Source organism: Mobula hypostoma, chromosome 3 (assembly GCF_963921235.1).
Source record: "Mobula hypostoma chromosome 3, sMobHyp1.1, whole genome shotgun sequence".
Lineage (NCBI taxonomy): Eukaryota > Metazoa > Chordata > Chondrichthyes > Myliobatiformes > Myliobatidae > Mobula > Mobula hypostoma.
Window position 1 is genome coordinate 219,798,564 of NC_086099.1, and position 13,659 is coordinate 219,812,222.

At 42.6% G+C, this 13,659-nt stretch overlaps 1 protein-coding gene across 6 annotated transcripts in view; it reads right to left on the minus strand.

Moving 5' to 3' along the window:
* Window positions 1-13,659, minus strand: part of nktr (natural killer cell triggering receptor) — a 224,725-nt gene that overhangs the window by 116,123 nt on the left and 94,943 nt on the right. For 5 of the 6 annotated variants that reach the window (XM_063044549.1, XM_063044548.1, XM_063044546.1 and 2 more), the window contains exon 3: window positions 9,673-9,753. The exons of the other annotated variant lie outside the window; for it this stretch is intronic. In XM_063044549.1, the coding sequence (XP_062900619.1) occupies window positions 9,673-9,730 (58 nt within the window). In that variant the 5' untranslated portion in view covers window positions 9,731-9,753. The remainder of the gene's footprint in view (window positions 1-9,672; window positions 9,754-13,659) is intronic. 6 annotated transcript variants of the gene reach the window in all.

Below are 13,659 nucleotides of genomic sequence, written 5' to 3' on the forward strand. Positions count from 1 at the left end.
CAGTTGATCAGCACAAATCTTTAGTACTCATCTGGAACAGATACTTTGTGTGGGTTCTCCCTCCTGAAGGATAGTCTCCCGTTGGCCCCACGGACTGAATTCATAGGGTCGATGCCTTGGTCAACAGACCTGAATGCCACTGATCTGGCACTCAGAAAACTGTGGTAAAGTTTAAAGCACTTTTATAAAATTTATAAGTTTTATTACCATAAAAGTACTCAATCTGGACCACATCTCTACCATAACCATTCAAGGATATAATGCTGAGGCTTGATAAAACATTGGTCAGACTGCACTTGAGACTATTGTGGGCAGTTTTGGGCCCCCTATCTAAGAAAGTAAACATTGGAGAGGGTCTAGAGGAAGATCATTAGAATAATCCTGGGAATGAAAGTGTTCATATGGGGAGCGTCTAACTATATTCATTTGAGTTTAGAAGAATGGGGGAGGGGGAAACTTCATTGAATCCTCTTACATATTTTCAGGCCTCTAGGTAAAGTGGACATGGAGAGGATGTTTCCTATAGTGGGGGACTCTAGGGCCAGAAGGCACAACCTCAGAATAGAAGGACATCCCTTTAGAACAGTGATGAGGAGGAATTTCTTTAGCCAGAGAGGGTGGCGAATCTATGCAATTCATTGGCACAGATGGCTGTGAAAGCCAAGCCATTGGGTATATTTAAAGCAGTGACTGACAGGTTCTTGATTAGAAACAACATCAAAGGTTACAGGAAGAAGGCAGGAGAATGGGGTTGGAGGGATAATAAATCAGCCGTGATGGAATATGGTGGCAGAGCAAACTCTATGGGCCAAATGGCCTAATTCTGTTCTTATGGTCATTCAATCTGTTAACAGGAAGAGGCAGCAGAAGGATGTGCAAGTTATAAATCGTTGAAAGTAGAATCCAGGGTGTGGTTCTAATTCAAAGGCTGAGAATTAGATAGCCCCCCTTGAGGTTTAAAGCATAATGTTTGCTAGGAGTTGGCCCAGTGACAGCCTTACCTGCAGCAATTCAGGGATTTTGCCCTGGTGAGCCATATAAAGGCTTTCATTGAGGCCCACTATGTTTACATTAATTCACATTTTTCTTCCCCCCCCCACCCCGAAACATTTTAAAAAGAGCAGCAAGCCTATGGCTTTGTTACATTAACAGAGCAACCCATTGAGAACTATTGAACAATTTCTTATTTCATATCAACAAACTAATCATGAGGACAAAGCCAATGAATACAGTTCAGCAAATCATTTGAAACTTAAGCTCTTGACTGAACATTATGGTTGCAAGAGGAAAAAGATCAATGGAAACAAGAGACTAACTGGATAACTGATTAACTCTGAAGACTGGGACAAACATGAAGGGTTGTACGATTCCATAGCCTAGCCTCAGTAACATGGCTTGGGATGTGGTGCAGCACTGAGGGGAGAATTTCTGCCGACTGCAAAATGACTCTCATCGGAAAACAGGAGTATGTGTCGGTGAGACACGCTTGCCTCTCCCCAAGCCTATTTAAGTTCGCTCAGGAAGAATGAGCTATATTTCTACCTTTGTTAAAAGGGTGTTGGGTAAGCAAGTGGCAAAAGAGTACAAAACCTGGCATGTATTCACAATGGAATAAAGGGAATTAATTAGTATTGCAATGGAAGAAAGAATTACAGAGGCATGAAACAGAAGCATGTCCAGGTGGATTGGAGCAGGATACTGGCAAGGATGACAGCACAGCAGAGGTGGAGGGCTGCTGAAGTTTCTGGGAGTAGTTCACAAGGTGCGCAGGATAGATGTGTCCCACTGAAGAGATTGTTCTCAAATGGCAAGGGATGTTAAGGACTGCTTTAAAGCCAAGGAAAGGGCATACCAGGTAGCAAAGTGAGTGGGAAGTTGGATGATTGGGATGTGTTTAAAATCCAACAAAGGCAACTAAAATAGCTATAAGGGAAAAGATGAAATATGAGAGGAAACTAGCAGTTGAGCAGACAGTACTGCAGCACAACTAATCTCATGCCCCATGTTGCACAGAACATCACATATCACTTGTGAAAGAAGGCTCCAAGTCAAAGGTGTGCAGTGCAGGTTCATGATCAAACATACTTTCTTCAGCCAATGACTGGTGTGTCAAAGCCAACCTGGATGGGAAAGGCAGTTTCCCGGAGCAAATAGCTTTCACCACATTGCGTCCAGCTATAATCGTATGGTCTGACACCAGTAGAGAAGTGGGTATCAGTGAACTCACAGTCCACTGGGAAGACATCGATGAAGCCCATGAACGCAAGTTAACCAAGTATGCAGAATTAAGATCAGAGTGCAGAGACAGAGGGTGGAAGGTCTCATGCTATCCATTCGAAGTAGGCTGCCGTGGCTTTATTGCGTTCACTTTCCAGAAGTGGCTGCATGACCTTGGCTTCACTAGAAGAGAGATCAAGTCAACCAGCAGGGCTGTAGCTGAGGCAGCAGAGACAGGATCAGCATGGGTATGGACCAAGTATGTCCAGGGGGGCAGATAGTCAGAAAGTGTATACATATCTTGCAAACCCTTCAGTAGTTGCTTAGACACCTGAAGAGCAGACTATCTGTTGGATGGAAGTGAACAACAACTCTGATAGAGGCAGATGCCAAGTTTTTAAGCTCACCAGTGGGAGGTGGTGCTTTAGCACTGCTGGCCCACCACCTCGAGGGAGTCTTGATCATAAGCGGGCCGAAACTCCTGAAGACAGGTGGCAGATCAACTGATGATCCCCCTGGTGATAGCACAAGACAGTTAACATCTTAGTCCATGTGTATTTTTTTAACTCTAAAGAGTAAAAGGGAGATGATTGGACCACTGGAAAATGATGCTAGTGAGGTAGTAATGGGGGACAAAGAAATGGCAGATGAACACTCTAGCAGTATGCCAGAGGTCCATGAGTGCCAGGGAGCAGGAGTGAGTGCCATTGCTATTACAGAGGAAAATGTACAAGGCAAACTCAAAGGTCTTAAAGTGGATAAGTCACCTGGATCAGATGGACAACCTCCCTAGAGTCCTGAGAGAGGTTGCTAAAAAGATAATGGATGCATCGGTCATAATCTTTCAAGAATTACTTGATTCCGGCATGGTCCAGGAGGACTGGAAAATTGCAAATGTCACTCCACACTTTAAGGGAAGAAGGCACAAGATAGGAAATAAGCCAGTTAGCCTAACCTCAGTGGGTGGGAAAGTGTTGGAGTCTATTATTAAGGATGAAGTTTCGGGGTACTTGGAGACTTACGATAAAACAAGTCAAAGTCAGCTTGGTTTCTGTTAAGGGAAATCTTGCCTGACAACCTGCCAGAGTTCTTCAAGGAAGTAACAAGCAGGGTGGAAAAAGGAGAGGCAGTGAATGCATTTACTTGAATTTTCAGAACTCATTTGATAAGGTGCCACACACAAGACTGCTTAACAAGATAAAATCCTATGGCATTACAGGAAAGATATTGCCATTGATAGAGGAATGGCTAACAGGCAGGAGGTAATGAGTGCAAATAAAGGGGGCTTTATCTCATTGGCTGTCAGAGATTAGTGGTGTTCCTCAGGGTTCAGTATTGGGACCGCTACTTTTCACATTGTTTGTCAAAGATTTAGATAATAGAATTGATAGTTTTGTGGCAAAGTTTGTGTTTGATACAAAGATAGGTGGAGGGGCAGATAGTGCTGAGGAAGCAATGCGATTGCCGCAGGACTTAAGACAAATTGGAAGAATGGGCAAAAAAGTGGCAGATGGAATACAGTGTTGGGAAATGTATGATAATGTATTTTGGCAAAAGGAAGAATAGTGCAGACTATTATCTAAATAGGGAGAAAATTCAAACATCAGAGGTGCAAAGGCACTCAGGGGTCCTCGTGCAAGACTCCAGAAGGTTAATTTACAAGCTGAGTCTGTGGTGAAGAAGGCAAATGCAATGTTGGCATTTATTTCCAAAAAGGAATACAATATAAAAACAAGGAGATAATGCTGAAACTTTATAAGACACTAATCAGGCTGCACTTAGAGTATTGTCAACAGTTTTGGGCCCCATATCTCAGAAAAGATGTGTTGTCATTGGAGGGAGTCCAAAGGCAGCTTACAAGGATGATTCCAGGAATGAAAGGATTAACATACGAGGAACATTTGGTAGCTTTGGGCCTGTACTCACTGGAATTCAGATGAATGTGGGTGGAGGGATCTCATTGAAACCTTCTGAACGTTAAAAGAACTAGGTAGGGTGGATGTGGAGAGGATGTTTCCTATGGCGGGGGTATCCAGAACTAGAGGGCACAGCCTCAAAACTGAGGGGTGACCTTTTAGAACAGAGGTAAGGAGGAATCTTTTTTAGCCAGAGTGGTGAATCTGCGGTGGAGGCCAAGTCCATGGGTATGTTTAAAGTGGAAGTTGACAGTTTCCTGATCGGTCAGGGCATTAAATGATAAGGCGAGAAGGCAGGTGTATGGGGCTGAGTGGGATTTGAGATCAGCCATGATGGAATGGTGGAGCAGATTCAATGGGCTGAATGGCTTAATTCTGCTCCTATGTCTTATAGTCTTATAATCAAGTAGATTGGTGAGTTTCATTATTTATGTTAAAATTGAAGTAGCTCAGTTAATTTATTAACAAAGTACATATCACCAACCTATGAAGCCACTTTCAGGGAGCTATGAACTTGGAACTCCAAGGTCCCTCTGCTCATCAACACTTAATACTACACTGAGATTCATACTCTTGCCAGCATTCAGAATAAATACAGGTGTGCGCCACTTAACGTCCATTCGGACAATGTCTGATCGCATATACGTCCGTAGTCCTGATCGGAGAACGTGACGTAGCGGACATAACCAATCTCGCGTATCGCGCGTCTTTTGAGTGTAGTAGCGTTATCTCACTGCTTAATTTTCTTTCGAAAATATTACCATAAAGTGCACCATGGCTTCCAAGCGCAGCAAAACCACTCCTAGTGATAGCAGCAGCAAAAGGCAAAGGAAAAGTATTGATTTGGAAGTGAAACAATAGGTTATTAAACAATCTGAAGGTGGAAAACCAGTGAATGCTATTGCTTGGGATTTAGGTATGTCGAACGTGACAATCACAACAATCCTGAAAAACAAAGAAAAAAATTCTCCAAGCTGTTAAAGGATCGGCTTCACTGAAAACTACAAGGCTCACGAAAATGCGAGAGAGACCTGTATTGGATATGGAGAAATTGCTAATAACATGGATTTAGTCAATACAGGTACACTACAGTACTCCATATAGGTTTGCTAAGTATATAATATGGTGTTCACATAACGTCCAATTTCACAGAACGTATCGTGGACGTTAAGTGACACATACCTGTACAAAGAATCAATGAAAAGCTTAATTTGCCAGTAAGAATTAATATAATGCCTCTCATAATCTTATAAACCTCTATCAGACCTCCCCTCAGTAAACACAAAATAATCTGCAGATGCTGGGGTCAAAACAACACTCACAACACGCAGGAGGAACTCAGCAGGTCGGGCAGCATCCGTGGAAAAGATTGGTCAACGTTTCGGGCCGGAACCCTTCGTCAGGACTGAAGAGGGAGGGGCAGAGGCCCTATAAAGAAGGTGGGGGGAAGAGGGGGAAGAGTGGGAAGAAGGCTGGTAGGTTCCAGGTGAAAAACCAGTAAGGGGAAAGATATAAAGGTGTGGGGGAGGGGAAGCAGGGAGGTGATAGGCAGGAAAGGTGAAGAAGGAATAGGGGAAAACACAATGGGTAGAAGGAGGCAGAACCATGAGGGAGGTGGAAGGCAGCTGGGGGAGGGGGCAGAGTGACATAGGGATAGAGGAAGGGAGGGGGAAGGAATTACCGGAAGTTGGAGAATTCTATGTTCATACCAAGGGGCTAGAGACTACCTAGACGGTATATGAAGTGTTGCTCCTCCTACCTGAGTTTAGCCTCATCATGGCAGTAGAGGAGGCCATGTATGGACATATCTGAATGGGAGTGGGAAGTCTCCTCTACATCGGTGAAACCCGACACAGATTGGGGGACTGCTTCGTTGAGCACCTCCGCTCCGTCCGCCAAAACAGACAGGATCTCCCGGTAGCCACCCACTTCAACTCTGCTTCCCACTCCCATTCAGATATGTCCATACATGGCCTCCTCTACTGCCATGTGAGGCTAAACTCAGGGTGGAGGAGCAACACCTCATATACCGTCTAGGTAGTCTCCAGCCCTTTGGTATGAACATAGAATTCTCCAACTTCCGGTAATTCCCTCCCCACCCCACCCCAGCTTCCTCTATCCCTATGTCACTCTGCCCCCTCCCCCAGCTGCCTATCACCTCCCTCTTGGTTCCACCTCCTTCTACTACCCATTGTGTTTTCCCCTATTCCTTCTTCACCTTTCCTGCCTATACCCTCCCTACTTCCCCTTTATCTTTCCCCTTACTGGTTTTTCACCTGGAACCTACCAGCCTTCTCCTTCCCACCCTCCTCCCACCTTCTTTATAGGGCCTCTACCCCTTCCTCCCACAGTCCTGACAAAGGTTTCCAGCCCAAAACGTCAACCGATCTTTTCCACAGATGCTGCCCGACCTGCTGAGTTCCTCCAGCGTGTTGTGAGACCTCCCCTCAGCCTCCACCGATCCAGAGAAAACAACCAAAGTATGTCCAACTTCTCGTTATAGCCCATGCCCTCTACCAGGTAATAAACTGGTAAACCTTTTCTCCAAAGCCTTAACATCCTCCCTATAAATGGGGCAACCAGAACTGTACGCGATACTCTTGATGCAGCCTGAGTTTTATAAAGCTGCAACATGACTTTTTGACTTTTGAACTCAATGCCTCAGCAAAGAAAGGCAAGCAGGCCATATAATTTTTCTGCAGACCCTATCAACCTGTGTAGCCACTTTCAGGAAGCTACGAACTTGCTCCCCCAAGATCCCTCTGCTCAGCAACACTTTTAAAGGTCTTGCCCTTAACAGCATACTGTCTCTTTACATTTGACCTACCAGATGCAAGACTTCACATTAGGATGGATTAAATTCAATCTGTCAATTCCCCATCTATATCTGCATTGATCCATATCTTGTATTGTCTGTCAGTCATCAGACTTTCCACAACATCATCAAATTTCGTATCGTCAAACTTACTATCCCATCCAGCTACATTTTCACCCAGGTCATTTATAAACATCACAAACAGTAGAGATCCCAGCACAGATTCCTGCAGAACACCACTAATTACAGACCTCCCACTAGAGTAAGTCCCTTCAACCACTGCCCCATTTCTATGGGCAAGCCAATTCTAAATCGAAACAGACAACTTACCATGAACTCCATCCACCATGTGATGAGGCCAAGGCCCCAGCAATCTCCTCTCTTGCCTCTCTCAACAACCTGGGGTTTATCCAATTAATGCCTGGGAACTTATCCACCTGAATGCTCTTTAGGAGACCCAACACTACATCCTCCTTTACCTTGAAATGCTTTAGCATATTAAAATGCTCGGCACTGACCTCCCTATCCTCTACCATCCTTCTCCTTGGTAAATACTGATGTAAAGTACTCATTAAAGACTCACCCACATCCTCTGCATCCAAGCAAGTGTTCCCTTCTTTATCCTTGAGCGGTCCTATCCTCTCCCAATTAACCCCTTGCTCTTGATACATGTACAGAATGCCTTGGGATTCTCTTTAACCCTACTTGCCAAGGACATTTCATGGCCCCTCCTGGCTTTCCCAATTCTCTCCTTCAATTCTTTTCTGGTTTGTTTATAATCCTCAAGGGCTCTGTTTGATTCTAGCTTCCTAACTTCTATACACTTTTCCATTTTTGGACTAAATTCGTCACATCTCACGACATTTAAGGTCCTCTTACCTCCCGATCTTTGTTTTTCCTTCTGACTGGAACATACCTGTCCTGTACTGTGTGCAGTTGGTCTTCAAACACCTTTTACATGTCCATAAACAGCTGTTCCCAATTAACTTTTGCTAGTTCCAGCCTAATGCAATCTGTAATTTGCCCTGCGCCAATTTAACACTCTTCCACAAGGTCTATACTTATCCTTATCTATCACTATTTTAAAAATAAAGGAGTTTTGGTCAGTGTTCCCAAATGCTCATCCACTGAAAGGTCATGTCACCTGGCCAGGCCCATTACCCAACGCCAGGTCCACTACAGGCCCACCTCTTGTTGGACTATCGACATATTGACTTAAGAAACCCTCCTGATGCACCCAACAAATTCTGCTCAATCTAAACCTCTTGCAACCAGAAGGTCCCAGTCTATATTAATAAAATTGAAGCCCCCATGATAACAACCCTGTTGTTTTTTTTTAAAAACACCTTTTCTTAATCTGCCTGCATATTGGTTCTTCAATGTTTTGGTGGCCATTGCGGGGGGGGGGGGGGCGGGGGTGTTCTATAGCACAATCTTAAATTGATTGCAGCCTTCCCATTTTTGAGTTATACCCATACAGACTGAGTGGATTCCATTAAGACCCCTCTGGGTGCATCTCCCCCAACTCTTTTACCTCCCTATCTTTTCTAAAGGATCAAAACCTTGGGATATTAAGCATCCAATTCTGTCCCTTTCTCAACCAAGTCTCTGTAATGACCACATCAAAGATCAACGTACTGATCCATGCTCCAAGTTAATCACCTTTACCCATAATACTCCTAGCGTTAAAATACCCACACTTCAAACTATGCATCACATCACATCCATTATTCTGCTCCTGCCTGTTTATATTGACCCTGACATCTACTGACTCACCCGAACCAACTTAAACTAAAATGGCTGTACTTTAAAAATGTAAAAGGTTAGTAACGCCAAACTAATGACAGGTCCCAAGTCTGAAACTTCGTCTCTTTATTCCTCCCTATAGATGATGAGTTCCTCCGGTATGTTGCGAGTTACTTTGGACTTCCAGCATCTGCCGAACCACTAGTGTGAAGATTAATCTAATTTGACCTTCTCCTCAAAGTTGCAAATTTGTGTGAGATGCAATAGCCAAGGGAAGATGAGTTGGGTTGCATTTGTCTGCAGCTGCACTACTGCATAATTAGGAACTGCTGTGCACTTGTTCTTGCAGAAATATGGCTCCAGAACGACATCCCATGTATCATCAATCTACAAGCCATATACTCAGGGATGTGGGCTATATTTTTTGTGACTGTTTTTCTGTTATTGTAATTAAATGTGACATGTGCTTCTGGTGTGCCTGACTGTTAGTAGTGTTTTGCACCTTCGCCCAAACGGATGCTGTTTTGTTTGGCTATATTTATGTGTATGGCTGAATAACAATTAAACTTGAACTTGAACTCTTGTCGTCACATGTTAAAACTAGAATCTAGCTCCACACTGTAGCTTAGTAATGTTAAGGGTCCACACAGTAAGTGTAAAAAAGAATAAGAGTATTTAAATCATTGGGTACTAAGCTGTCAAAGTTAATGTGAATCATTCAATAGAAGCTAAACACAGTTTCACCTATTCACTTATCCTTGAGGCTAAAGAGCACGAGTCAACCCCCCCCAGGCAGCATAAATGCAGTTTTCAGTTTGTACTTGCTCGACCAACATTTCCTATTTATGAAGCTGTTTAAAACGCAGCTGAATCACAACAGGAAGCACTGCAATGATCACTTTAATGAACAACCTATAAAAATGGCAAAATTTATCAACGTAAAAATGCTTGCTGGGAAGAAAGAGGGAAATATCTTACCTGGAGCCCTGTTTATTTCCACATCGAAGTAACACTGCGGGCGGTTCTTTACCCCCATCACGGCATACACTCTGTGCACACCTAGATTAGAACAAAGAGGAGCATGCTGTTGGCAAGATTGCTGTATTGATCCCAGCTGAAACTCGAAGCTGCTTTGCTATAGAGAGAGGCTTCCTCCTGAAGCCCGACAACATATTCTCTCTTTCCCTCTCCCCACACTCCACACTCCACCTTCCTCACCCCCAGGCTTTTTGCTGCACCAATTCTGATGCAAGCAAAGGCAGCACATCCTTATGCTCATGCCTGACAGCACGTGAATGAACTACTCAAAGGAAGGAGGGTGAGGATTCAACTCTGCAAGAGTGCGAGAGGATTTAAATTTATATATGCACACTCATCTGTTTTGAATAGCGCCCCTCCAGCCCACTAAACAGACGCTGCAGAATAATGACAGTTCTGTATTAAAGCAGACTGTGCTACTGAGCTAAGGGACATTAAATGAAAGAACTAAATCTAGAAGGACACACTATAATACAATGAATATTTAAGCACAACTAAAAAACAAGACGCAACATAATAAAAGAAAAATACCTTTATATGTAAATGAAAAAAACCTCTTAATTGTAGCTAGAAAGCCTATAAACAAAAGTGAAAATATGCAGTCAAGATGAAAGGCTAAACGAGACAGAAATGGAAATATGATTATACCAGAACCTCTACACTACATCTATTTGGTACATTGATAACTGGGTCTTTCATAACTTTCAAAACACCCCAAACTGTTTTTACATAAAATGAAGCACTTTGAAAGTGTAGCAACTTTTCTCACCTAGGACTCTGGCAGCAAATTTGAGCACCAACTTTGACAAACAGCAATGTGATAACCATCCTTAATGCAAGTTATGACAACACAGCATAGCAAATTCCTAATACAGTCAACCTTCACTAATCCGACTACCTGTAATCCCGTTCCTTCGATAATCTGGCACTGATTTCAAATTTTCTGCACAACTGTAATTTCAAATTTCCCAGGCCACCGTACCAATCTGCTGCACATTGTTTTGGTTGCGCTAGATCTGTTCACGTGTTGGCGCGCTCTTGTAAGCATAGGCAGGCGATTCCTGCTTGTTTTCCTGCATTTATTAATATCATTGGCTTTTTTTTTTAGGCCCAATTATGGCCCCAGTGAGTAAAGGAAATGCACCTCGTTCAGCAGACAAGGAAGCAGCAGCAGAGTTCGCCAAGTTAGTCTCTGATGAAAAATTGAGCCCCGAGCAGGTGTACAATGCTGATGAAACTGCTTTGTATTGGAGATGTACACCAAGAAGAACACTAACAACAGCAGATGCAGAATCACCAATAGGGTATAAGGCATCGAGAAATTGTGTGACTTTGCTAGGCTGCTCTAATGCTGCAGGAGCCCACAGATGTAAGTTACTGGCCATTGGCAAAAGTTTACGTCCCAAGGCCTTCAAAGGGGTATGACGCAATTTCCTGTGATTTACTGTGCTAACAAAAACGGATGGATTACAACTAGCATCACACTAGAATGGTTTGAAAATTATTTCATTCCCGAAGCACAAGCTCACTGTGACTTTGTTGGCCTGCACCACAACTGTAAGATAATGCTTATTTTAGACAACTGTTCAGCACACCCGAAAGCAGAACTCCTGGTTAAAAAAAAAAGTTTTCGGTATCTTCCTGCCACCTAACTGTACGTCATTAATTCAACCCCTGGATATTAGCATATTACGTTCTCTCAAGTCGAAGTATCTTTCCCTGTTTATAAGGTGCCTTTTGAGTGCAGTTAATGCTGGCAGACCGGTAAAGGAATTCACAAAGGATTTTAATATGAAAGAGATGATTTACTGTGCTGCTAATGCTTGGAGATCTGTAGAGCCATCCACACTGAAGAATGGTTGGCATAAATTATGGCCAGGTTTAATGTTTTGAGTCTGTACCTGGTGAAGACACTGGAAATGACTTTACAGGCTTTAGAGTTTCCAAGGAAAAACAGATGATATGTAAACTGCTTTCTTTTGCTCAAAAGCTAACTAATCCTGCTGCCACGGATCTTGCATCAAGGTTCAATTATGACAATGTTGAAGAATGGATGAATACAGATGAGGATGAGCCTACTGTTCATCATTATACCGACTTGAAAATTGTGCAGATGGTTGTACATCCAGAGAAGGAAGATACTGGAGGAGAAAACAGTGATGAAGATGAGGAAGTTGTAGCAGAGAGACTTTCTATTGACAGGCTAATTAAGTTTGCAGGTGAATTGCTGAAAGGATTAGAGCAACGATGTTTTATAACTGAGTAAGAAATAATGAATGTTTATATGCTGCAGGATAAGCTAATCAGAGAGAGACCAAAATATATGAAACAGCTTACCTTGGAAGATATGTTCAAAAAATTGCTAGAAAAAGTGCAACAGGGGAGCTAACACTTGAAAATCCAGTGTCATCAATTCTGTTCACCCAGATGTGCTGCCACCAACATTAGTTTGTGAAGAAACTGTTGTGCCAGTTTCAGCACCAGTTCCTGATGCATTTTTCAAGATGAAGATGTTGATGATCCTGACAACCCCACACTTGCAGACAAGTAACTTTGCCTGAAGGTATGTTAAATGTCTCATTTTAGAAGCAGAAGTGCTCAACCTTTCTGTATAAATTGATTCCTGTACATTTACCTGTACCCTTTATTTTATCTGTGCCTGTACAGTATATTACTATTAAAATTTCACTTGCTACTCATTTAATATTTCTGTTTCATTATGATCTAACTTGTACTGATTTACATGATAGTTTAAAGGTATGATGAGGCGGTTAGCTATTGGCTTAATGTGATCCTTCTGTAATTCGGCATTTTCACTAATCCGGCACTCCTCAGGTCCCTATGGTGTCGGATTAGTGAAGGTCGACCTGTACATATAAATGCATATGGCAAATAAAGTTGATCCCTGATCCTTAGTTGTCATCTGAGAGTAGTTAAATATTGCCACAATCACAAGCGACAATTCCTCTGCACTTCAAAATAATGCCTCAGGATTCCATTCATTCATTTTGAAAAGTACAACAGGACTTCTTATTCCACATGTATATTATATAACTCAAAGGCATGAGTACTGATTTCTACAATTCTAGGCAAGCTCCTCTAATCCTTTCTCTTCTGACCCACCCAAGTCAGATCCTGATTTATCACATGTACATCAAAACATAGTGAGATGCATTGTTTGCGTCAACAACCAACACATCCAAGGATCACCACACATTCTGGATGCTAGCCTGATTTCTGGGTTTGGGTGCCAGAAACAGCGAGGGCAGTACGGTAGCGTAGCAGTTAATGCAATCAATTTACAGTACTTGTGATTATCCATCAGGGTTTGATTCCCACTGCTGTCTACAAGGAGTTTGTACGTTCTCGCCGTGACTGCATGGGTTTCCACCAGAACTTGCTTTCCTCCCATATTCCAAAGACACACTGTTAGGGTTAGTGAGTTGTGAGCATGTTATGTTGGCACTGGAAGCATGGGAACACTTTCAGGCTATCCAGCACAATCCTTGCTGATTCATTTTGAGGCAAATGATGTATTTTATGTGTGACAAATAAAGCTAATCTTTAAGCGCAAGTACTGTGGACTATTGAACTAAGATGCTCAGAATCAGGTTTATCAATAACATATGTCATGCAATTTGTTTTGCAAAAGCAACAGCTTAATACACAAAAAATACAAAATGAAAAATAAACAAATATACATATATTAAAGTAGTAGCATAAAAACAGGGCAAAAAAAATACCAGAGATAGAATGCATCATCTACTCAGAAATCTGATGGTGGAGGGGAATCTGTTCCTAACACGCTGAGCATGCGCCTTCATTGCTGCACTCCACTGATTGATATGACAGATCATACAGAGGTGCCAATCACTTAGTTTTACATTCAACAGCAATCAGGCATACATCATGCAAGAGTGGTCTGTA